The sequence below is a fragment of the Bos indicus x Bos taurus genome, chromosome 1, assembly GCF_003369695.1.
Source record: "Bos indicus x Bos taurus breed Angus x Brahman F1 hybrid chromosome 1, Bos_hybrid_MaternalHap_v2.0, whole genome shotgun sequence".
Classification (NCBI taxonomy): Eukaryota; Metazoa; Chordata; class Mammalia; order Artiodactyla; family Bovidae; genus Bos; species Bos indicus x Bos taurus.
The window spans coordinates 81469896-81497501 of record NC_040076.1 but is presented as its reverse complement, the minus strand read 5'-3'; the positions used below and the strand labels follow the sequence as shown (position 1 = coordinate 81497501).

General features: G+C 38.7%; 1 protein-coding gene across 4 annotated transcripts in view; it reads left to right on the top strand.

Annotated features, from left to right (window-relative positions):
• MAP3K13 (mitogen-activated protein kinase kinase kinase 13) overlaps positions 1–27606 on the top strand; it is a 161752-nt gene that overhangs the window by 91420 nt on the left and 42726 nt on the right. For all 4 annotated transcript variants that reach the window (XM_027538971.1, XM_027538980.1, XM_027538988.1 and 1 more), the window contains one exon: positions 19513–20072. In XM_027538971.1, coding sequence (XP_027394772.1) covers positions 19598–20072 — 475 coding nt within the window. In that variant the 5' untranslated portion in view covers positions 19513–19597. The remainder of the gene's footprint in view (positions 1–19512; positions 20073–27606) is intronic.

The window sequence follows — 27606 nt, the reverse complement described above, 5'->3', positions numbered from 1 at the left end:
GAATTGATGCTTTGGAACTGTGTTGCTAGAGAAGACTCTTGAGAGTCCCTTGGACTACAAGAAGATCAAACCTGTCAATCCTAAAGGAAATCAACCCTGAATTTTCATTGGAAGGACTGTTGCTAAAGCTCCAATACTTTGGCCACTTGATGTGAAGAGCTGACTCGTTGGAAAAGACCCTGATGCTGGAAAAGATTAAAGGGAAAAGGAGAAGGAGATGGCAGAGCATAAGATGGTTAGATAGTATCACCAACTCAGTGGACATGAATTAGAGCCAACTCCAGGAGATAGTGGAGGACAGAGGAGCCTGGCGTGTTACAGTCCGTGGAGTCGTGAAGAATCAAGAACATTGTTATAGCTGTGCTGATTACTGCCCTCCATGTACCTTTTGCTCCAGTTACTCTAAACTGGAAAATGTCATTTATATTCTTACCTTCCATTATTTTCTTTATGAAATTCTCTTTGATAAGGCTGTATGCCTTCTTCTAAGTAGCACTTCTGCCTCCCTCATCCCCCACCCTTTTCCCACTGGTATGACTCTTGCTTTTCTTTCAAGACTGCACTTTGTTGGATGGTGTCTCTTCCTCTGTGACGCTTTCCTCTGATATTCTCCATCGGAGTTAGCTATCGCACCCACTGTTGTGTCATGGCTCATACTGCTCTTAAACCCTTTCTGAATTCTGCCTCACTTTCTAGTTACTTGTTCACTTGCCTATCTGACACATTAGGTTGTATATTCCTTGAAGGCAGGACTTTCTAAATTGTCTCTATTCCATCATCCATGGCATGGTAACACAGTGTCTGGCACATGCTCAGTGTATGTTTCCTGAGTGAGTGTCTTAATCTTTACCAGCTGCTGTAACAAAATGCTACAGACTGGGTGCCTTTTAACAACAGAAATTTATTTCTCACAATTCGGGAGTCTGGAAATCTGAGGTCAGGTGCCAGCATGGTTGGATGAGGGCCCTCTTCTGGGTGGCAGACTTCTCATTTTATTCTCACATGGTGGAAGGGGCTAAGGAGCTCTCTGGAGCCTATGTTTTAAGGGCACTGATCTCATTCATGAGGACTCCAACTTCATGACCTGAGCACCTCCCAGAGGCTCCACTTACTAATAGCATCACATTTGGGGGTTAGGATTTCAGCATATGAATTTTAGGGGGGACATATTTGGACCATAGCAGTGAGTTAATTGGAAGGATAACTCTAGTTCCTTTACAATATTATCTCATATGTTTAAAGCACTTGGTTGTAATTCCCTAAAGTGAAAGAATCCATTGACCTTGTTAAAAATAGTTTCTACTTTGAGAATCATTTGTGAGAAGAAAGAATAAAAACAGGGCTGTCATTGGGAATTTAGCCCCTTACAACTGTATGATGTAGCTACCCTAGGTGGAAAGTAGTGAGAGTCCAATGGTGGAAAAGTTAAAAGAGACTAGAGGGCCCCACAGTAGTCAGGAAAAATTACCTAAAACATTTTGAAGTCAGAAAAACAGGAAGCCTAGGGTACCACTTGACTCTCAATTTAGCCATCCCTAGCCTGCAATTTAGTTTTCAACTTTTCTTTTTGTAGCGCCTTCCCTTAATTAAATTATACTGCCGTGTCGAGAAAAGACTTTAAATAAAGCCAGTAAAATGGCAGGCCTATTTAGGAGTATGCTAAATACATTTTTTGAAGCCCAAATAAAGCAGTGATCATATTTATTTTAATTGAAACATGTACAAAAGAATAAAGACAATGTGTTTGAGCTGCTGTAGGGTGATTTTTCAGGATATATTCTTTTTTAATTATTTTGTATTGCTTACAGTTGATTTACAGCATTTGTTAGTTTCAGGTGTACATCAAAGTGATTCAGTTTTTGTTTTTTTTTTTTCCCAGAAACTTTCCCATTATAGAGTATTATAAGGTACTGAGTATAGTTTCCTGTGCTATATAGTAAATCCTTGTTATTTATCTGTTTTATATATATTGGTATGTATCTGTTAATCCTGTACTCCTAATTTATCCTTCCTCTCCCCAAATACATTTTTATTTTACCCTTTGACTCTCAGACCAAATCCTAGCAATTGTGAGATTTTAGTCTTTTCGCTTGATTCTGCCTAGGTTCTAAGTAAGGCGAGCGAGAAAGAGAGAATAAATCAGAATCAGAGCCTGAATCTACTGGGGTTAAAAAATAATCAGACTTTTCTTTGAGTTTCCCCGTGACCACAGCCAGTCATGCCTTTAGTTTTGTACTGTGGGATGAAACGTGTAGGCTAATAGAACGTATCATTACTCCAAAAACCTGGATTGTCCGAGGCGTTGTAACCGGGTGAATTTCCAAGGTACTGATACAATTGGTGGACCATCCTCACCCTGCTGTCACTTCAGTGGTTATGAGAAGAAGGCTGTTTTGTTGACTAGGCAAAAGGACTGGTTCCTCATAGGTATTTATTTTCATATTTTAAATTTTGGTGCTCAATTTATTTCAGTCTAGTGAGGTTGAATTGATGCCCCATTGCAAAATCCATTCTTGCTAAAGAAACTGCTTGTTTTTTTTGGACTCTGTGGAAAAATTCTTCAAATGAAAGTCAAACTATAGAGTGGAGTGGGATCTTCCCTGAGGAGATGTGGGGTATATTCCCACAAAATTTTTATCCAGTAAAATAATGTTTAAAAATTAATATTGATTACATGCCTAGAAAGGAAAGAAAATTTAAAAAGGACAATAGAAACCCTAAAGATTTACTGGGAAGGGCCCTTTGATTTGCCTCAGTAAGTGAGGAAAAGGATACAGGAGTTTATTATGTGTTTGTGAACCCTTAGGATATCTCCTTCCTCAACCGTTTTCTGCCACCTGACCCTAGATCTTTACCTCTGCCTTCAATCAGCACTGATTCTGGGGCTTTGGAAAACTCTAGGAATGGCTTTTAGATTCTAAAGACATGTAACTTTGACTGTGTTAAACTCATTACTTATTTAATTCTATGGACTGATGCTTATTAACTTTCATTTGGGAACACCCAGAGGTATCTCTATCTTAAAGGTTGTTAAAGGATTCTAATGTAAAATTAATCCTAATATATGCATAAATGGAAAGTTGTAACTCTAAAGCGGTGTGATTGCATTTTAACAAAGCTTGCCATGTCTTGCACAACTAGCTGGACTGTGTCTTTATCCGAGGCCTTCTAGCAAAAGTGTCAGGAAAAGTATCAGTGTCCTTAGAACACTGATAGTCGCCAAGGAGCCTGTTGAAAGGTTATTGATGTGTTCCGGTGATTCTGCCATTATTCAGGACAGCTTGGATCTTTGCCTTTAGGAATGCTTTTTGTGGATCTCAGTACTGGAATTAAGGAGAAGAAAAGCCCAACTATGTCCCCTCTCCCCCATCCCTTCCCTGTTAGCCATTTTTTCTGTTTTCTTTATGGTTATGTCTTTTCTATAAATGGATTTCATATAAATGAACTCATATACAACTTTTAGGAACACATGATTGAAAATGCACACTTGTAATGAGTTATTGAATTATCATTTCTGAAGGGAAGCAACTAAATATGTCTTTAAATTCCATCCAGTAATATTAATCTTTGTATTGAAGTACTACGTACTGACTGTTTACTATCACAAGTATTTTATCATTCTGCATTTATTTTTCTTTCCATTAAAACTGTCTTGTACATTTATTATTTTAACACTTAGAGTAAATATTTAATATTTATTGATATCCTTCCTTGTCATCCTCATCTTGGACAGATGGGACTTACCAAGGATCCTTTCAGTTCAGTTCAGTTCAGTCGCTCAGTCGTGTCTGACTCTTTGCAACCCCATGAATTGCAGCACGCCAGGCCTCCCTGTCCATCACCATCTCCCAGAGTTTACTAAAACTCATGCCCATCGAGTCGGTGATGCCATCCAGCCATCTCATCCTCTGTCGTCCCCTTTTCCTCCTGCCTCCAATCCCTCCCAGCATCAGAGTCTTTTCCAATGAGTCAACTCTTCACATGAGGTGGCCAAAGTATTGGAGTTTCAGCTTTAGCATTAGTCCTTCCAAAGAACACCCAGGACTGGTCTCCTTTAGAATGGACTGGTTGGATCTCCTTGCAGTCCAAGGGACTCTCAAGAGTCTTCTCCAACACCACAGTTCCAAAGCATCAGTTCTTCAGTGCTCAGCTTTCTTCACAGTCCAACTCTCGCATCCATACATGACCACAGGAAAAACCATAGGATCCTTTAGTAGTTTGTAAATTTTAGCTATATATTGGGGGTAGAAATGGAAACTACACCAATGAATAATTAAATGATGGATTTGGATTATTCTCTAGCACATTAAATTCACATTCCGAAACAGTGATGTGAGACAGGTGAAAAATGATTGATCTCTGCCAATTTCAAATTTATATTCCTGGTAAAGCTCAAAATGTCCTATTACATATTTTCTAGAGCATCATCTTGATTGAATCATTACTTTAAAGAATTAAAACTCGACACTTTTTTTACCAGTTCATTTACTTGGTCATCAGAAATTTGCTTTTAGAAATTTTAGTTTCAATTGATATAACTGAAATCAGTGTCAATCACTCCTGGTAAATGCAATATCACAAATAATTTTAATTTTGAAAATCATTAGAAAAATTCAATTCTTACTAGGACTATTAAGAATATGGTGGGCTGCAACAACACTGAGATATACTTCTGAAAAATTATTTATTATATCTAAAAGCTGATGATTCTGTGGTACTTTTTCTAAGATTTAGCTTTTCATACAAATTGCTTTTGTATCACTCTGAGTTTAATTAAAATGTAAATTGATGCAATGTCATTTTCATGTTTCCTCTGACTCTGTAACATATCGATCACACAGGAAACTTTTTAAGTGGCTTCATGATTTGTGTATAATTCAATATGTCTGTCTATATGTTTTATCAGTATCTTCGACTACCATAAAACTTTAAAATTATCTTTCTCATTAGGTACTTTATATAAAACTTCATATGAAAATAATGTTCTTCTTTGTCAATGTGAAATCTGAATTTCATTCCATTTCAAATCTTGTGGATATCTTCTTTGCATTGTTGTAAGAGCTCTCAAAATTTCAGTACTTTAAAATTTCACCTAAAAGTCTTCAAAGAATTCTAATAAATTCCTGTTAGACTTAAAAAAAAAAAAATAAAGCTCAGGACTGTTTCTGTGAGCAAAAACAATAATAAGGAGAAATTAAATTTCATGTCTCAGTTGGTAAAGAATCCATCTGCCTGCAATGCAGGAGACCCTGGTTCAATTCCTGAGTCGGGAAGATCCCCTGGAGAAGGGACAGGCTACCCACTCCAGTATTCTTGGGCTTCCCTTGTGGTTCAGCTGGTAAAGAATCCACCTGCAATGCGGGAGACCTGGGTTCGATCCCTGGGTTGGGAAGATCCCCTATGGAAGGGAAAGGCTACCCACTCCAGTATTCTGGCCTGGAGAATTCCATGGGCTGTATAGTCCATGGGGTCACAAAGAGTTGGGCACAACTGAGTGATTTTCACTTTCAAATGTCTAAAGCAGTAGGATCTTTCACTAGTACAGGTTTAATTACTTTGCTATTAAAATTGAACATTGGCTCCAGAGTCTGGAGTTCTTGTGCTCTCTGGAATCTTTATCCTGGTTATCTGTACAGTCTTCTCTGAGAAGTGGTGAGAGTTGTTGGTGATTCAGTAGAAACTTCTGGTCCTGTTCAGCCTGCCCTCGGTTAGCCCTCCCTGTAGTTTTCCGCCTTCACCTACAGTAGTCCTGTGATTAGGAACTTTAAGGAATGGTGATTATGAGAATAATAGCAGTAATCGCAATTTCAATTTTAAAATTCTTCACAAATGACTGTTGAAACTATTTTAAGTATTTGAAAATGAATCATTTGGCTCTTCTGAAGATTTTAGACAAATGACTATGGTCCTTTGAAAAATTGTTTTTAAATAATCTCTTTAATTTGATCCTGACGAACCATGATTAGAATGAGCTGTAGTTAAATCATTTCATTCACGGGCATTACTAAAATTTGGTAGCACACATGTTATTTTAAAGGAGATAATGGAATTCTCTGCATTTAGCGAATTCCTATGTACAAAAGGAAAATGTAATCTTTATTAATTCTCACAACAAACAAATCTGTTAATATGAATGAATCATACGGAGAACTGCTGTCCAACTGAACATTCTGTGGTGATGAATATGTTCTATTTTGTACTATCCAGTATGGTTGTAATTAGTCACATGTGGCTACCAACCACTTGAAATGGATTAATGTACCTGAGGAGTGGAATTTTTTATTTCATTTAATTTTAATTAATTGTACATTAAATAGCCTCATATGCCTAGAAGCTACTGTTTGGATGGTGCAAGTATAGAAGTTTAATATTAAAACAGAATGGAGGAAATTCTATAGAGAGTGGACATATTTTAGAATTTTCCACTTGTCTTTACTTGTTGCTAGAAATTTTTACCTTTTATCATAAATGTAGAAGTTAACCTCGAGGTAAGATGTGAGTCTAATCCATATTTTTTTAGGCCTTTCTTAATTAAATATAAGCCCATTATAATATTGACAGTAGAGTGTTGAGACTAAACAAGCATGGGTTTGGACTCGGCTCAGACTTAGGCTCAGGCTCTGGAATTGGAATAGAACTGGGTTCAACTACTGTCTTTACCACTTAGCAGCTGTTGGTGAGTTTTTTAGGCCCTCTGTGCCCCAATTGCTTTGTCAGCTTTAGGAGTGATAATAGTACCTTTCACAAGGGTTGATGTGAGGATTAGAGAAGTTAATATAGGAAAAGTGTTTTGAGCAGTGTTTGACAGTAATCTCAGTGTCGTGGTCCGGGTGCGAGTTGGAAAAGAATTTCCGGACATGAGACAGAATGAGAGGGAAATAAAGTTTATTAGAGTGGAAGGTGCTGTTAGAACAGTGGGCCAGCTCAAGGGAGAACTGATGTTGAACAGGGTTCTTAGTCCACTTTTATACCCAGGGTACAAGGAGTGGGATAGGGTCTTGCAGGTATTTGCTGATTGTGTGAGCACGTATGCTGGGTGGGGGAAGAGTAAGGCAAATACCTTCTCCCTGTGTGGGATAGGAGGAGAGACAGGTTATACTGCTCAGGAGGACCTGAAATCCGCTAATAGTTACAACATGGGAGAGGGAAGGATGATAAGGGTCTGGTTTTTCTGTTCCTGCATTCCAAGACCCTCCTTGGTTTTATCTGCTCTTTGGTCCTTGGGTCACCACACTCAGTAAATATTAGCTGTTGTTATTAATGCATTGTTTATCAAGTTACTCAGTGTGTGTGTGTGTGTTTGTGTGTGTGTATGTGTGCATGTGAAGTTCTCTCCTCCAAAAAGTAAACTGCATCATCTTATATCAGGTCCTATACTAGGTGTAAAACTACAGATAGGGAGCAAATGAAGAGGGACAAGGTACAGAGATAAATAATACTTGGATTCTACCCCACCAAATTTACAAACTAATTAGGAAGAATTATTTCTCTTTAAAAATAGAAGTCATCACCCACTGACTGCTCCCTCCAATTCTAACAATCTATAATTCTACCATCCCTAAGCAAGACTTAAAAAAGCAATGCAAAGATGGCAAAAGGACCTTTGACAACTTCTTGCCTGCCAGTTACAATCAAGACTTGCCCAGAAACCATTTGTAGGATCTACAGCCTTACTGGAAATTCCATGTACATCACTGGAAGTCTTACGGAAGCTCTTCAATAACCCTATTATACTAAGCTGGCAATGAATAATTTCATTTTCACGTTATATAGTATAAGCATAGGGACCACCAGAGAAATCCCTATTAAATATGTTTTTATTCTCAGCATCAAATTAATAACTTGTGCTACTTGTACTTTCTCCTAGTTAGGTGATTATTAATCTTTCAATATCTATAACTGTTAAAATTACATCCAAAAGATTTTCTTTTTGCAAACTAGACAAAGCATGGAGAATTTTGAGAGTGGGTCAAAGTGGTCTTCGAACCCGGAGTCTATAAATAGTGATGTCAAATCATACAGGCTGGGCCATTGCTAATTTCTGGGCTAAGCTGCTCTATTTATATCTTTGGAAATGAATGATTCTTTTTATAAAAAAATAGCCATCCTTTGGGATAACTTTAAGTTTCTCATTTTCTATGATTATCCCTGGAATGACCAAGGACAAAACTGTTGTAAAGATATGTGCTCATTTGATCTTTAACCATGTGGTCCATATAGTCAAAGCTATGGTTTTTCCAGTAGTCATATACTGATGTGAGAGTTGGACCATAAAGAAGGCTGAATGCCAAAGAATTGATGCTTTTGAACTGTGGTGCTAGAGAAGACTCTTGAGAGTCCCTTAGATAGCAAGGACATCATACCAGTCAATCCTAAAGAAAATAAACCCTGAATATTCGCTGGAAGAACTGATGCTAAAGCTGAAGCTTAAATACCTTGGCCACCTGATGCAAAGACTCATTTGAAAAGACCCTGACGCTGGGAAAGATTGAAGGCAAAAGGAGAAGAGGATGACAGAGGATAAGATGGCTGGATGGCATCACTGATTCAATGGATATGAGTTTGAGCAAGCTCCCAGAGATAGTGAAGGACGGGGAAGCCTAGTGTGCTGCAGTTCCTGGGGTTGCAAAGAGTCAGACACAACTTAGTGACTGAAAACAACAATATTATTATTAATAATGAATATATTCTCTTACTTTAGAATAATGTTTATTAATTTAACATAAAGCAAGTATTATTTCATTTAGCCCTCATTACCACCCTGTGAGGTTGGTACTCAAGTTTTTGACTGCAGAAACTGAGACACACAAGGATGAGGAACCTCCCCATGGACAGAGTCAGTATTCAAACCAGGCAGACTGAATCTTGAGCATACATTTTACTACAATATTGTTTATCACTTAAGGATTATTTTTTATGATTTTTCTACATTTGTGGGAAGCTACTATTGTACAAAGTTCTGTAAGCCTAGAGCCATAAAAACTTTTTTAGATTTTGCCCTAGGGATGGGGCCTTCATGAAGAAAGTAAAGGCAAGCTGCCTGAAGACAGTAACATTTCCAGGAAGATGGGTGAAACAAGAGTAGAACTAGGCATTCCCTAAAAGAGAGCATGTCTTCATATGTACACAATATGACATAGAAACATGTCGATCGCTAGGGAAGAAAATTCTATAATCTCCCTTGGGAACACAGTTCTGTCGTGGTTCTCCTATGTTGTAATTGCTGTTTAAAACATAAGCAGTCTTTTTCTAGAGATATTTTCTTGAATCAATAAAATTATCTCTGAATTTAATATAGTAATGTTAAAATAATGGGAGTTATGTACTTTTTTTCCCAAATATTAGAACTACATAGTATTAATATTCTCCCAATTATTATAGCTACGTAGAACCTTCTCATTTTCTTTCAACCTAATTAAAACCTGGAGTGTAAAAAGTAGCTGCTGCAGTTAAATCAAAGACAAAGGAAACTAAATATGAAAAAAAAATTGCATGTTTGGGATTTTCCTCTTCTGTTTTCCAGCTTACTTTTGCCCTTTTAACCCATGTTTGTTTTGGGTTCTTTGTGCTTTCATTTATAATTTCAAATAAATGTGCCTCAATTTCTATGTAAATTGAGCTATCCCTTCCTTATCCCCCTTTTGTCATTTTTTTCACTTAAGAAAGCTTTCTTGTCTTTCTTTTGTCCTTTTCACGTACCTTGATCTCACATATGTATTGAGCATATTGACATATATCTTTTCTTTCTAGTTTTTCTAGTTAAAGGTTTGAATCACTAAGAAGTCTTGAGGATTCACTGTGTGCTGGTTAAATGTATTATATATGCATTATCTCATATAACATCTAATACATTCTATGAGATGAATTCTGTTGTTATCGCCACTTAAAACGAAATTTGGGGCTTAAAGAGAGAGTGAGGTCAAGTTAATGGTTAATATTTGAATCGAGGTCTATCTTCCTCCAGTGCTTTCCCTCTTAACCCTTCACAGTATTATTCTCTATATGATAAAGTACATTAAATGTTCTGAATTGGTTGATTGGGAGAATATTAATACTATAAGAATATTAATGCAATGAGGAAACAAAAGTTGATGACTCCTATTTTGTTTTTACCATTTCTACTAGGAAGAATCATATCAAGCTGGAAAAAGCAGAATAATCTAGATAAGAGAACTGAAACTTAAGACAGATAAAGAGACAAAGGCATATCTAATTAAATCTTGATGATTTCCAAGTTCTAAGGTCAGATGGCTTACACACTAATGCACTAAAACTCTTGCATTTAGGGAAAAAAAAAAAAACTTGCATTTAGGGTCACAAAGACAACCTTCCATAAGGAATTATCATTAGAAATTGTGAGCAAGATATTCAAGGGCAAGTAGAATATAGAGGGACTTCTGGCTGTCCAATGATTAAAACTCTACCCTTCCACTGCAGAGGGCATGGGTTCGAGCCCTCGTCAGGGAACTAGGAACCCAGAAGTTGTGTGCGTGGCTCGGCCAATAAATAAGCAGAAAACATTTTTAAAAAGCAAAGATTTGGATTGAAAATTTCTGAATAAACAATTGATTCTTGCTAAGACTAGAAATTTAGGAAAACATAGAAAAAATTTAAAAAGAGCAGTGAAAACCACTGTTAATCTTTTAAACCTGCTTTCCTACTTTCTTGAAATGCTTATATAATTATTTTTATATTCATTAGTATTAAATATTTAAGGGCATATGTATCTGTATCTTATTTTTAAGATATTTTAAGTGGATTTATTTTGTTATTAATTTTCTTCTTCATATGGCAAGTCAGATTTCAGTCAGAAAATGTTGATTCTATTCTGGAATAGTAACACTTAGTGTATATTGTTTATCATAGATTTATGGAGGTTGTAGAGAAATCTTTCCTTTGGTCAAGAAGTTTGTTTAGTGTTTGATTTTAGGTGTATTTGAAGCCTCACAAGTTGCTGGTTTTTAAATTAAGATTATAGTTTGTAACTATGTAATAAAGCATGTTTTAAAAAAATTTATAATTCACTTATTTATTTATTCATTTTTGCCTCTACTGAGTCTTCATTGCTGCTTGGGCTTTTCTCTGGTTGTAACGAGCCAGGGCTACTGTCTAGCTGTGGTGCGCAGACTTTTCGCTGTGGAAGCTTCTCCTGTTGCTGCTGCTGCTGCTAAGTCACTTCAGTCATGTCCGACTCTGTGCGACCCCATAGATGGCAGCCCACCAGGCTCCCCCGTCCCTGGGATTCTCCAGGCAAGAACACTGGAGTGGGTTGCCATTTCCTTCTCCAATGCATGAAAGTGAAAAGTGAAAGTGAAGACGCTCAGTCGTGTCCAACTCTTTGCGACCCCATGGACTGCAGCCCACCAGGCTCCTCTGTCCATGAAATTTTCCAGGCAAGAGTACTGGAGTGGGGTGCCATTGCCTTCTCTGGTTGCAGAGCACGAGTTGGAGGGCTTCAGTAGTTGCAGCTCCCAGGCTCAAGAGTTGTGGCGCATGGGCTTAGTTGCTCTGTGGCATGTGGGATCTTCCTGGATCAGGGATCGAACCTCTGTCACCTGCACTGACAGGCGGATTCTTTATCACTGAACCATCTGGGAAGCTCTGTAATGAAGCATGTTTATTCATTTAAAAACTTACATTATAAGCTTATTTTAACTTTAATCATGGTTGTGTTTATAGGTGAAGGTGAAAGTGAAAGTCGCTCAGTTGTGTCTGACTCTTTGCAACCCCATGGACTATGCAGTCCATGGAATTCTCCAGGCCAGAATACTGGAGTGGGTAGCCTTTCCCTTCTCCAGGGGATCTTCCTAACCCAGGGAATCGAACCCAGGTCTCCTGCATTGCAAGTGGATTCTTTACCAGCTTAGCCACAAGGGAAGCCCAAGAATACTGGAGTGAGTAGCCTATCCCTTCTCCAGCGGATCTTTCAACCCAGAAATTGAACCAGAGTCTCCTACATTCCAGGCAGATAGATTCTTTACCAACTGAGCTGTCAGGGAAAGGCCATGTTCATTAAGTAATCTGTCAACATGGAGGTTACCTTTTTGTAATTTTTATTTTTTGCTGACTCTAGCATTGTTTAATATTATTAAACATTCATAATCTTAACCAAAAATATAAGGTGTATGGTACACACTGAATCAATATTTTGTTTTGTTTTGTTTTGTTTTTGCTTTTTTTTTTGAATCAATATTTTTTAATGCATGTTTATTGGATGAAATGTTATAAAGAAGATGGGACAAGGTAGGTCAGTGCATTTGGTCAATGTGAGGCTATTATTGTCCTTTCAGATAGGAATTTCAGTAGACGGCTCACAGTTAAGAGAGCAAGTTAGGGGTGAAGACACAATTGTAGGTCACTCTTCTGATCTGATTTTTAAATAATCTTATACTTAAAATTTTGAGGTTCCGTTAGAAAACACAGATAATTTTTTTTAAGTTCAAATCAAGATCACCATGATAAACATCTATCCCAGACAGATTTTTTTTAGTTATTGCTATGAGCAAGTAGATGCTTTTCTGGAACTCTCTTGCTTTTTCCATGATCCAGCAGATGTTGGCAATTTGATCTCTGGTTCCTCTGCCTTTTCTAAAACCAGCTTGAACATGAGGAAGTTCACGGTTCACATATTACTGAAGCCTGGCTTGGAGAATTTTGAGCATTACTTTACTAGCGTGTGAGATGAGTGCAATTGTGTGGTAGTTTGAGCATTCTTTGGCATTGCCTTTCTTTGGGATTGGAATGAAAACTGACCTTTTCCAGTCCTGTGGCCACTGCTGAGTTTTCCAAATTTGCTGGCATATTGAGTGCAGCACTTTCACAGCATCATCTTTCAGGATTTGGAATAGCTCAACTGGAATTCCATCACTTCCACTAGCTTTGTTCATAGTCATGCTTTCTAAGGCCCACTTGACTTCACATTCCAGGATGTCTGGCTCTAGGTCAATGATCACACCATCGTGATTATCTGTGTCGTGAAGATCTTTTTTGTACAGTTCTTCTGTGTATTCTTGCCACCTCTTCTTAATATCTTCTGCTTCTGTTAGGTCCATACCATTTCTGTCCTTTATCGAGCCCATCTTTGCATGAAATGTTACTTTGGTATCTCTGATTTTCTTGAAGAGATCCCTAGTCTTTCCCATTCTGTTGTTTTCCTCTATTTCTTTGCATTGATCGCTGAAAAATGCATCGATCTTCTTGCTTATCTCTTCTTGCTATTCTTTGGAACTCTGCATTCAGATGTTTATATCTTTCCTTTTCTCCTTTGCTTTTCGCTTTTCTTTTCACAGCTATTTGTAAGGCCTCCCCAGACAGCCATTTTGCTTTTTTGCATTTCTTTTCCATGGGGCTGGTCTTGATCCCTATCTCCTGTACAATGTCACAAACCTCATTCCATAGTTCATCAGGCACTCTATCTATCAGATCTAGGCCCTTAAATCTATTTCTCACTTCCACTGTATAATCATAAGGGATTTGATTTAGGTCATACCTGAATGGTCTAGTGGTTTTCCCTACTTTCTTAAATTTAAGTCTGAATTTGGCAATAAGGAGTTCATGGTATGAGCCACAGTCAGCTCCTGGTCTTGTTTTTGCTGACTGTATAGAGCTTCTCCATCATGGGAATACCAGACCACCTGATCTGCCTCTTGAGAAATTTGTATGCAGATCAGGAAGCAACAGTTAGAACTGGACATGGAACAACAGACTGGTTCCAAATAGGAAAAGGAGTTTGTCAAGGCTGTATATTGTACCCTGTTTATTTAACTTCTATGCAGAGTACATCATGAGAAACGCTGGACTGGAAGAACACAAGCTGGGATCAAGATTGCCGGGAGAAATATCAATAACCTCAGACATGCAGATGACATCACCCTTATGGCAGAAAGTGAAGAGGAACTAAAAAGCCTCTGGATGAAAGTGAAAGTGGAGAGTGAAAAAGTTGGCTTAAAGCTCAACATTCAGAAAACTAGGATCATGGCATCCAGTCCCATCACTTCATGGGAAATAGATGGGGAAACAGTGGAAACAGTGTCAGACTTTATTTTTCTGGGCTCCAAAATCACTACAGATGGTGACTGCAGCCATGAAATTAAAAGACACTTACTCCTTGGAAGGAAAGTTGTGACCAACCTAGATAGCATATTCAAAAGCAGAGACATTACTTTGCCAACAAAGGTTCGTCTAGTCAAGGCTATGGTTTTTCCTGTGGTCATGTATGGATGTGAGAGTTGGACTGTGAAGAAGGCTGAGCGCCGAAGAATTGATGCTTTTGAACTGTGGTGTTGGAGAAGACTTTTGAGAGTCCCTTGGACTGCAAGGAGATCCAACCAGTCCATTCTGAAGGAGATCAGCCCTGGGATTTCTTTGGAGGGAATGATGCTAAAGCTGAAACTCCAGTACTTTGGCCACGTCATGCGAAGAGTTGACTCATTGGAAAAGACTCTGATGCTGGGAGGGATTGGGGGCAAGAGGAGAAGGGGACGACAGAGGATGAGATGGCTGGATGGCATCGCTGACTCGATGGACGTGAGTCTGAGTGAACTCCGGGAGTTGGTAATGGACAGGGAGGCCTGGCGTGCTGCGATTCATGAGGTCGCAAAGAGTCGGACACAACTGAATGACTGATCTGATCTGATGAGCAAGTAACTTAATCCCAGTTTTAAATGGGAATGATTGCCTTAATAGCATAAACTTCACTTATGCTCTAAATACTGCTATGTGAAGTAATCATTTTTGAAAAGTAACCAGAAAGTTGGGACAGCAGTATTGTGCTCATTTTAAGGCAAAACAATGCCAACTGAAGAGAAGACAGCTTGGGAAAAGCTCAATCAAAAAATCTTAGCAATCATGCCTACTTTCAAATTTTATTCAATTTTAGTCAGTTCGTTGAATTCAGTTGAATTTTATTCATTTGTGGGGCAAAATTTTCCAAAATCTTTGATTTGCTTATATTTATGCTATAAAGCTCAAAATCGGATCTATTATAAAATTATCCTCTTTAGCAACATGGAGACAATTGTATCATATAATAAAAACACAAGAACTCAAGGACCATTTGGCCACCTGACCTCTTCCTTTCCTCTTTTTCTCGGTGCCAAATTCATCTTGGCATGAAGTCAAGGTAATTTCCAGAAACTGGCAGTGCCCTGGCAAATGCACAGCTGCCCCTGTCGCCAACCCTTGCCTACTAATTTTACACAAACCACTTCCTCCTTTTGAGGCTGAGAAGCTCACAGGGCAAGGAAGTGTGCCTGAAGGGCAGAGAGGGAGGCGCTGCCTTGTACTCCTGCAGATTCAGGAGCCCTTGTATAAGGGCAGAGGCAGCACCACCTCCCCCTGCAGCCTTGCCCGTAGATCTTTGTCCTGATAAGGGCACAGGCTGACCTTGCCATCTTGCACCTCTGCTCTTCCTTATCTTTTTCCACTTGACTCTCAGTGTTTAAAATTCTTGCCTCGTTTCGTGTCTATCCCCTTCTAATAAATTCTGGCTTTGACTTCTCATGAACTGAAAGATCCAGTCAGTTCCCAAGAGAGTACACGAGCCCAGTCTGGACAGAGAGAGAGGAACTGAGAGGACAAAGAGAGAGGCAGAGATGGTGGAGCTGCTTCTGCTCCCTTAGGTTCCACTCACCAGCTCCTTCACTGTGCAGTGGCAGTGTGTGGGTGTACATACAAACACAGGTAAAATTTAGATATTTTCATCCTCCTACACTCTTACATGTAGAGTCAGCTCTGATCGTATTTGAATATAGTCATGGTGATGATTTCTTTCCTTTTGTTCTGTGCTCCTCAGTTTCTCTGCCTTTGTTGCTTGCGATTGGATGTGATTTCTTGGTGAACAGAGGAAAGCCTGTCTGACTGCACGTCTTTATACACATTTTGAGGTTTCCATTGTCTCTGCCTGCTCCCAGAGCAGCTGGATCACCAAAAGCTGGGTGCCCTTCACTGCTCTGTTGACACATGCAGGGTCACCCCTCTAAATGGATGTTTGTACTTTTTCGGATGTAGCTTTAGTGCATCTAGAATAGCATTGCATTATCATCTTTTGTCATCAGTGATCATGCTATCATGACTATTTGTTTCTATTTGTCTGAATAAATAACCAGACTAGGGGAAGACCATAGGATAAGGAAAGAGGATTCATTCCAGTTCTGCCACTAATTAGTTGTATTGAGCAAGTCAACAGTCTCTCTGGGATTTTATTTTGTATGTGAGACAGGTAGATTGGACTATATTCCTTAAGGGTCCTGTTATTCTTGACCTCCTAAATATCAAACTGTATGTGATGACCATGCTAAAGTTCTCTTCTTTAGACTCATTCCTAGTGCCTGTGTGAGCAGGTCCACTTCACGTGCACTACTAACCTCTTAGAAATCAGAAGAGATGGGAGTTCTCTGGTGGTCTAGTGGTTGGGATTTGGCACTTCCAGTGCTGTGGCCCAGGTTCAGTCCTGGTTGGAGAATTGAGATCCCACAAGGTGCAAGTTGTGGCCAAAAAAAAAAAAAGAAGAACTGAGAAGAGGTTACAATTCAAAACAAACTCATGTCTTTCTAACTTTTTGTATATGAGCTAATTTCAGTGTGATGTCATCAAGGAGAAGAAACTCAGAATAGAAGTGGACAAAATGGAAATTTACCAGGAGTTAATATAAAATTCTGCAGTTGAGTTCAAAGAACACTTTGCACAAATAGGTGTTTGGCTGAAATTCACATATACATTTGGGTATTTGCGTTATCAACTGATGTGAGCCAACAGCATAATGTATGCCCTATGCTGTAAAGGATAACCATGAATCCCAATGGCAAAGACAGATTGGAAGCAACTGCTCAGACAGTGGCCAGGTCAGATAGCATGAAGTCAGAGATCCTGAAAGATATCAAGCAGAGCAAGGTCAGAGAGGCCAAAGGCAAAAGACAGCTGAAGGTCATGGCAGAAGATCAGCAAGAATGCAAAATGAAGGGATCAGTAATGTCAGAGCCTAGAGAGGAACACAAAAGGAAGGAAATGGGGAGCATGGGGCTGGGGGTCAACTCAGCAAACAGCTGTTTCTATAATGAAGGGCTCCAGCTTTTCTTTTTCTTTCTTTCTTTTCCCCAACCTTATATTCCCAGGTAGCTTCCCAGCCCTTAAATTTCTCCACGCCCTGGAAGTTGTCTCACTTAACCTAACTTTGTCCTGTTAAAGTTCTCTCTCTGATTTCTTTAAAGGGAAGAATTGTCTGTATTATTTCATGAGCTTTCAGAGCCGTATGTGAAGGAGTTGCTTTTATTGCACACCGCTGTCCAACATCAGCTGACTTTTTCATTATTTCTGGCTGACCAGCTCTCCCACACATGCCCTGGTCGCTTTTTCTCTGCCTTTGCTCACACTCTTATTCTTTCTTAACTTCCTTTCCTCTGTCAATATCAAACACATCTTCCTTACCTTCTCATGTTCCCATTCTTACTCCCTGTAGACCAGAATGTGGCATGAATGTCGTGGGGGTGAGAGTGGGCAGGAGGTAATTCCCTCGGTGTAATTATTAACTCCTTAAGTAGCATTAGTTGCTTAGCTGAGTCCAACTCTTTGTTATTCCATGAGCTATATACAGCCCACCAGGCTCCTCTATCCGTGGAATTCTCCAGGCAAGAATACTAGAGTCGGTAGCCATTCCCTTCTCCAGGGGATCTTCCCAACACAGGGATCAAACCCAGGTCTCCTGCATTGCAAGCAGATTCTTTACCATCTGAGCCACCAGGAAAGCCATCTTACCAGGTGGTGCTAGTGGTAAAGAACCTGCCTGCCAATGCAGGGGGCTTAAGAGATGTGGGTTTGATCCCTGGGTCAGAAGATCCCTTGGAGGAGAGCATGGCAACCCACTCCAGTGTTCTTGCCTGGAGACTCCCATGGACTGAGGAACCTTGGAGTCTACAGTCCATGGGTTCGCAAAGAGTCAGATACAACTGAAGCAACTTAGCACACATGCATGACTCAGTAGGATTTAAGTTAACTGTGTTGGGGCTTCCCTGGTGGTTCAGATGGTAAAATATTTGCCTGCAATGCAGGACACCCAGATTCAATCCTTGGGTTGGGAAGATCCCCTGGAAAAGGGAATGGCAACCCACTTCAGTATTCTTGCCTGGACAGAAGAGCCTGGCGGGCTACAGTCCATGGGGTCACAAAGAGTCAGACATGACTGAGTGACTAACACTTTGAACTTTTGAATTTAAGTAGTGTATAAGCTTTGAAAGAAAGAAACTATGTCTTACAGAGACCACATGGTACAGTAGAGTTTGGGATTAGGTCCTGGCTCTATGACCTTTAGCATATACCTCTCTCTAAGCCTCAGTGTTCTTCTGGGAAAGACAGGAGTAACGATTCCATGCTCTGGCTTCCTTACACAGGCAATCAGATGTTTAGGTCAAGGTCACAGGAAATAGCATTTTTTAACCTGTAAAGTACTCTAACAGAATGAAGGGTTATCATAACAGGTGCCTTGTTATAAAGAATTGAAGGAAATCTGAGAATCTGAATTCTTAGATTGTAATTCTTGCTCTACCACTTACTTAGTATGTAGCCTTAGAAGTTTCTTACTTCTCTAAAATGAAAATGACACCATCACAAAGATAATGTTGCTGGTGCTGGCTTGTATACCAGTTTGTAAGAGCCAGTTGTCAAATATTTAGTAACTGCAGGCAGGTTGTTAAGCTATTGTTACGAGCCTGAAACCTGACTTGGTGGGAGTATTTATACCAGGGAAATTAGCAAATACTACTTATCAGATTACTGGTTTTTTATTCTGGAGAGTAGATGGCTCAGACAACAGACATTTACTTCTGACAGTTTTGGGGGCTGAGACAACCAAGACTGAGGCACTTGCATGTTCCATAGTCTGGTGAGGGCCCACTTCCTGCTTCATAAACAGCCGTCTTCTCACTATGTTCTCTCGTGGCAGCAGAAGCAAGGGAGTTCTCTAGGGTCTTTTTCACAGGGCAGTAACTCCATTCACAAAGGCTCCACTGTCAGGACCTAATCACCTCCCAAAGGCCCCCCAGCCAAGCAGCATCACAAATGAGTTTCACCGTGTAAGTGGAGTGAGGGGAAGACATTCACCCTATAGAAGTGTATTGATACAGAATGCTTAGAATATCTTGAAAAACACAACATAAATCCCTCCCAAATCTAACCACCTAGAATTAACAGCTATTAATTCTTTCGATGTATCCTTCCAGTCTTTTTTTCTTATACATGTGTTTGTGTATCTTTTTAAATAATAAAAATTTTAAATGGCTTATGTTGTATATATTGTTCTAACCTATTTTTTATATTACTATGTCATGAACATTTTCTCATGTTAGTAAGTACTCTTCTACAACATGATTTTTAACTGCTGCACAGTATTCCATTACGTGGATCAACACCACTGTTTAACCAATCCCCTTTGCTTCAGCGTTTTTACTGTTATAATCAGAAGTGTAGTATGTGACTGACTAAAGACAGGGTGATCTCACGTCCTCCTCCTGTTCTCCCCAGGTTCTGAAGCCCCCTCTTACATCAGAACTCTACTGTAATGATCCTCTGAGTGTCATCTCAGGACCTCGGGCACACTCATGGCACGATGGCCAACCCTCAGGAGCACCTGAGCTGCTCCTCTTCTCCACGTTTGCCTTTGAGTGAAAACAAAACCTTCAATGGACTACAAGATGACCTCGCACCTATGGGGAGCCACGCTTCCCCCAAGCTTCTTAAGGACCAGCAGGAAAAGGGCATGGTGCAAACTGAGCTAGCTGAAGGCACGAACAGCCCCATCACCACAACAGTGTTGACAAGCATAAGTGAGGATTCCAGGGACCAGTTTGAGAACAGCGTTCTTCAGCTAAGGGAACAAGATGAATCAGAGATGGCCATGTCTCATGGGAACAGCAACACTGTGGATGGAGAGGGCACAAGTGGAACTGAAGACATCAAGATTCAGTTCAGCAGGTCGGGCAGCGGCAGTGGTGGGTTTCTTGAAGGACTATTTGGATGCTTAAGGCCTGTATGGAATATCATTGGAAAGGCATATTCCACTGATTACAAATTGCAGCAGCAAGGTAAGCAAGATACTTCCTGTGTAAACATCCCACCACCATTAACTGAGTAACTTTGATAAACTAAAGACCTAGAGCCAGAAGAATACACTAGGTCAGTCTCCTGTAGACCTTCTGAATGGAGCAGAGTGACATACAGTTGGTCTTTTTTGGTTGAAGCCCATCTTTTGTGGTTATCCAGTGATGTCCGGAGTAGAGTACATATAAGACAATCCATGACATTGTGAGGAAGAAAATGTTAGAGCTCCTGTTCCTTTTAACTCAGCATTTTAAATTTCTATTCTCATGTATGTTTTCACATGTATATTTAGTATTTTAATAAAGTTGCACAGATATATAATTTGTAAATAAATCACATAGTAGGCACATATTCCAAATTTTTTATTAACAGTTTTTTACAGTCAAAAATTTGATGGTCACTGGACTAATTCAAAACCAGACAGAAATGGCATGGTATTGCCTCCAAAGATTGCAGGACTGCCTTAGTTAATAGCAAAAATGAATATTTTAAATTTTATAGTCAAGCTCAGAAAACTCACGTTTTGAGAAAAGAACAAAATATCTAACCATCCTTGAGAAACATTATTATTTCTAGGTCCCACAGCTTTTTAAAAAGTAAAATTTTAACTCCCATCATTGTATAACATGTATATTCATATATTCCAATTCAAGCCTTACTCTTTTTGAAGTAAAGAGAACACATGGCCCTAGTGTTCTTTATTTATATTCTTGTAACTTTATTTATATTCTTGAAACAGTTTTTCCTGAGAATAAAAGTAAGATATATAGAGAAAATTTTGAACCTGCAAGTAAGTTCACCCAAAAAAGTTAAAATAATCGATGATTCCCCAATCTGAAGTAACCAATCGAAGTGTTTTGGCACATATATTATGTTAGCCTATATATCTGTGTGTAAGTATGCTTTTAAAAAGTCATACTGTTCTGTAACTCCTTTTTATTTCATATTGTGAATCCTTCCCATACCATGAAATATACTTTTCAGCATCATTTTTAATGTCTGCCTAATATTAAATTGTGTGAACATGTACAATTTAGTACTTGTAATTAAGTTATCCTCTGTGTTTTTCCCTTTGGATGAGAACTCAGGGTTTACTCTTTTAACAACATTCAAATGTAACATAAGCATTGTTAATTATATTTATCAAGTTGTACATTACATCCCCTTGATCTTATAACTGGAAGTTTGAACCTTTTGACTGCCTTCATCCAATTCCCCCTCTCCCACTCTCCACCTCTGGTAACCACAGAACTGATCTCTCTTTCTGTGAGTTTGTTTCTTTTTGAAGTATAACTGACCTAGAGCACTATATTAGTTCCTGCTACACATCATAGTGATTTGACACATGGCAACCCACTTCAGTGTTCTTGCGTGGAAAATTCCATGTACAGAGGCATCTGGCTGGCTACAGTCCAGAGTCGAAGAGTCAGGCTCGAAGAGTCAGACATAGCTGAGCACACGTGCACCGTGTGTTTCAGAATGATCACCGTGACAGGTCTAGCTACTGTCTGTCACCACACAGAGAGATTGCATGATTGTTGACTGTATTCCCCACACTGTACATTTCACGCCTATGACTCATTTATTTTGCCCTAAAAGTTCGTAGCTCTTAATCTCCCTCACCTATTACTCCCCTCCCCCTTCTTCCTTCCCTGTGACAACCACCTGTTTGTTCTCTGTATCCATGGCTCTGTTTCTATTTTGCTGTGTTTGTTCATTTGTTTCGCTTTTTAGATCACACATTTAAGTGAAATCATATAGTATTTGTCTTTCTCCATCTGACTTATTTCACTTGGCATGGGGCCTTCTAGGTCTATCCATGTTGTCACAGATGGCAAGATTTCATTCTTTGTTATGGCTGAGTAATATGCTGTTGTGTGTGTGTGTGTGTGTGTGTGTGTTTATATATATATACACCACATCTTTTTTTATCGGTTCATCTACTCATGGACACTTTGATTGCTTCCAAATCTTGGATATTGTAAATAATGTTGCAGTTAATGTAAGGGTGCATGTATCTTTTCTAAAGAGTGGGGTATTTGAGGGGTTTGTTTTTTAATTTTTTATACAATTTTTAAAGGATGCTTTCCATTTACAGTTATTACAGAATGTTGGTCATATTCACCATATTGTACATTACACCCTTGAGCCTGTCTCACACCCAGAAGTTCGTACCTCCTACTCTTGCACCCCTATAGCGCCCCTCCCTCTCTCTCCATTGGTAGCCCCTGGTTTGTTCACTGTATCTGTGAGTCTGCCTCTTTTTAGTTATATTCATTTGTTTTTTTGTATTTTTTAAAGTCCAAAATATATGTGTATCATATAGTATTTGTCTTACCCTATCTGACATATTTCACTTTAGCATAACATCCTCCATGTCCATCCATATTGCTGCATATGGCATAATTCTGTTCTTTTTATGGCTGAGTAGTATTCCATTGTGTCGTATGTGTATGTGTGTGTGCGTATGTATATATATGTCAAGTTGTATGGACTATTTGTATATGATGGATGTTAATCCTTTAACAGGCATATTTGCAAATATTTTCTCCCATTCAGTAGGTTGTCTTTTTGTTTTGTCAATGGTTTGGCTTTGCTCTGTGAAAGCTTGTAGGTTTAATTAGGTCCCACTTGTTTATTTTTGCTTTTATTTCCTTTAGGGTCCAAAAAAAAAATATTGCTGCAGTTTATGCCAAAGAGTGTTCTGCATGGGATTGCATTCCTCTAGGAATTTTATAGTCTCTGGTCTTACATTTAGGTCTCTAAAGAGTGTTTTTGTTTTCTTTAGATAAATATCCAGGAGTAGAGTTGTTGGGTCATATGGTAATTCTATATATAGTTCTATTTTTAGTTTTTTGAGGTATCTCCATACTGTTTTCCATAATGGCTGCACCAATTTGCATTCCCATCGACAGTACACAAAGGCTCCCTTTTCTCTACTCCTGGCCAACCCTTGATGATTAGTGATGTTGAGCATCTTTTCATGTGCCTGTTGGCCATTTATATGTCTTCTTTGGATAAATATCTATTCAGCTATCTATTTATCCTCTGTCCATTTTTTAATCAGGTTTTCTTTTTTATGTTGTTTTGAGTTCTTTATACATTTTGGATATTAACCCCTTATCAGAATAGCCTCCCATTCAGCAGGCTGCCATTTCATTTTATTGTTTCCTTCACTGTGTAAAAGCTTTTTAGTCTGATACAGTCCCATTTGCTTATTTTTGCTTTTGTTGCTCTTGCCTGAGAAGACATATTCAAAAAAATATTGCTAAGATTGATGTGAAAGAATGTACTGCCAATGTTTTCTTCCAGAACTTTTATGGTTTCATAGATCTTACATTTAGGTCTTTCATCCATGTAGCTGTCTAATTTTCCCAACACCGTTTATTGAAGAGGCTGTCTCTTCCTCCATTGTATATTCTTGCCTCCTTTCTTGTAGACTAATTGCTCATACAAGTATTGTTTCATTTCTGGGCTCTCTGTGCTGTCCCATTGATATCTGTGCCAGTACTATACTGCTTTGATTACTATAGCTTTGTCTTACAGTTAGAAATCAGGGAGCATGATACCTCCAGCTTTGCTCTTCTTTCTCAAAATTGTTTTGGATATTGGGTATATTTTGTGTTTCCTTACAAATTTTAGGATTATTTGTTCTAGTTCTATGAAGAATCCATGGATATTTTGACAGGAATTGCACTGAATCTCTAGACTTCCTTGGGTAGTATGGTCATTTTAACATTATTAATTCTTCCAATTCGTGAGCATGGTATATCTTTCCCTCTGTGTGTGTTGTCTTCAATTTCTTTCATCAATGTTTTATTGTTTTCAGAGTACACGTCTTTTACCTCCTCAGATGTATTCTTAATATTTTATTTGTTTTGATGCATTTGTAATTGCATCAAATTATTTTCTTTATTTCCTTCTCTGATTGTTGATTGTTAGTGTATAGAAATGTAACATATTTCTGTATATTAATTTTGTATCCTGAAACTTTTCCAAATTCATTGGTAAATTCCACTGCAATCTTCTCATTTGACAGTTTGTTTACTATTTTCAGTGGTTATAAGCCAGGCTGCAATGAATATAGCATTGAAACATAAACATCACCATATGTAAAATTAGATAACCAGTTGAAATTTACTGTATGATACAGGGAGTTCAAATCTGGTACTCTGTGACAACGTAAATGGGTGAGATGAGGTGGGAGGTGGGAGATGGGAGGGAGATCCAAGAGGGAGGGGACATATGTGTACTTGTGGCTGATTCATGCTGATATATGGCAAAAACCAACACAGTATTATAAAGCAATTATCCTCCAATTAAAAATGAAAAAAATTTAAGTCTACAAATAACAAATGCTAGAGAGGGTGTGGAGAAAAGGGAACTCTCCTACACAGTTGGTGGGAATATATATTGGTACAGCCACTATGGAAAATAGTATGGAGATTCCTCAAGAAACTAAAAACAGAATTACCGTATAACCCAGCAGTTCTACTCCTGGGCAAAACTATAATTCAAAAACATACATGCACCCCTGTGTTCATAGCAGCACTTTTCACAATAGCCAAGACACGGAAACAACCTAAGTGTCCATCAACAGAATAATGGGTAAAGCTGTGGCACATATATACTGTGGAATACTATTCACTCATTACAAAAATGAAATAATGCCAATGCAGTATTCCTCAGTCATAAAAAAGAACAAAACGCCATTTGCAGCAGCATGGATGCAAGTAGAGATTATCATGCTAAGTGAAGTAAGTCAGAAAGAGAAAGACAAATACCATACGATATCACCTTTATGTGGAATCTAAAATATGGCATAAATGAACGTATCTGCAAAACAGAAACAGACTCACAGACACAGAGAACAGACTGTGGTTGCCAAGGAGGGGGTTGTAGGAAGGGATGAACTGGAAATGTGGGGTTAGTAGATGTAAACTACGACATATATCAATAGAATGGATGGCAACAAGGTTCTACTGTATAGCACAGGGAACTGTATTCAATTTCCTGGGATAAACTATAATGGGAAAGAATATGAAAAAGATTGTGTGTATATATATATAGGGTTAGGGTCCCATATATATATACACACACACACATATAAAACTGAATCATTTTGCTATACAGCAGGAATTAACATTATAAATCAACTCTACATTTTTTAAAAATTGACTCTGAAATGCTTTCTCTTAAATTGATACCAGCCTCCTCATCTATACCCCTTCTCCATAGGTAGATTGGGGTTTACCTGTAAATCTGTCAATTCCTGATATGCATTCCAGGATTTGTCAACCATAGCATTCTTTCTCAGTCCATAGATGGTGTCTGTCTTTCTCTCTCTTTCATACATGCTCCTTGCCTTATGCATTCTACCCTCTTGTTACCTCTATGATCTTAAGGTTTCAAGGAAATTAGAAAGCTGTTCCTTGTCACATGGAGATTGGGGATTCCTATGTAAAACAGTATTATTGTTTTAAAAATTGGGAATAATACAAATACATACAAGTATTAGTTGCTCAGTTGTATCCGACTCTCTGTGACCCCATGGACAGTAGCCCACCAGGCTCTTCTATCCATGGAATTCTCCAGGCAAGAATACTGGAATGTGTTGCCAAAATTGGGAATAAAGACAAACCCAAAGAGGAAAATAAAAGTCACTTATCATCCCACAGCCCAGACATAACCACCCTTAATTTATTATTTTTCAGAAGTTCCTTCTTCTCTGCTTAGACACAAAACCTACTGATATCTGCTTATATGATAAACTCATTTGATTTTTAAGGTCATAATTTGTCCAGTCTAATAATTATTTTGGTGGAAATGTGGAGATCTCAGGATCCAAACGCAACATTGAAGTTCAGACTCATAAAGAAGGCTAACAGACACATCCTATGTCTTTTAAAGAAGCCTTTAAAATTTTTTTATTGTTATATAACCTTGTAGGGAGAAGGAAATGGCAACCCACTCCAGTGTTCTTTCCTGGAAAATCCCATAGATGGAGGAGCCTGGTAAGCTACAGTCCATGGGGTCACAAAGAGTTCCAACACGTCATGCATTGGAGAAGGAAATGGCAACCCACTCCAGTGTTCTTGCCTGGAGAATCCCAGGGACGGAGGAGCCTGGTCGGCTGCCGTCTATGGGGTTGCACAGACTCGGACATGACTGAAGCGACTTAGCAGCAGCAGCAGCATATAACCTAGTATTTAATTTTTCTTCTAATTGATTGTGTGACCTTCAGAAAGGCTTATTTCAGGAACAAATAAGAAACATGCTTGGTCAGTTTAAACTTATAAGGTTGCAGCAGCTGCCCAGTTCTTCAGCAGATGACAGGATATCCTACTGTGAGCAGGTGTTGCTGTGGGTTGTACAAAGATTCACCAGCCTAAGTGTATTTTTTTTCTTATCAGCTCCAGGATCAGGGAGCTAATCTTTAATCCTGGATTACAGTCAACCAAAGGCTAGTAGTACATATAACAGATGTGTCCCTGCATTTGGTATTATGAAGAAATTTCACTCGATTAAAAAAGTTTTAATGATATCTTCGTCTCCCATTTAGTAGATTGGTGGTTAAGTGCAAGTAAGGTAGTATGTAGAATTGAAATCTTTTAATGCCAAATAGTTCCCAGTCTCAGAACAAGTATTGTTATAGACTTGTCTAGATAAACAAAGGAGAACTTATATGTTAAAGTGAGTGGGCTCGTGGCTTTTTCTCAGCCCTAGGGATCATGATGGGTATTGGAATTAAGATTGTAGTCATAGTGATGAATCAGAGAGAAGATAAAAGCTGGGGAAGAGTACCAATGGGACAGATATAAAAGCAGTGGAAAGTCTGGGACTGGCCCTGGAGGGAGCCCAGCCAGTTTCCAGCATAACGAGGTTAGCTATCTTGCTTCTTGGTGATGCAGACCCCCAGTTTGTACAATCTTGTTGCTGACATTCTTTTTGCCGCCATTTTCCTATTCCTTGGCTCCCTACTAGGTATTGATCAGGACATTGGAATTGGACAGAGAGAACAAAGTGCCATGAATCAGTTTTCCTTCTGGGAGTCAGCTCTAGTAGAAACAATTGACAGAAAGGTGGTTGAAGTATTACTTTACACTCTGTGTTCCTGAATTACCAGTGCTGTCCCCTTTATTTTTCCATGGATGATTAAGATTTGGTTGAGCATAGATGAATTAACACAGGTATGAGCTACTGTTGGTCAAGAAAATTTTTAGTATTTATTATAAATTCAACCTTTGATATTTGAGTGCCAGATATTTTTATCATTTATATTTCTTTTATTTTATAATTGAAGTATAGTTAGTTTACAATATTATATTAGTTTCAGGTGTACAACATAGTGATTCAATATTTTATATATTTATTCTATTTAAAGTTGTTATAAAATATTGGCTATATTCCTTGTGCTGTACAATATATCCTTGTAGCTTATTTACTTTATGCGTAGTAGTTTGTGCCACTTAATCCCCTACCCATATCCTGCTCCTCCCTCTTATCATTTGTATTTTA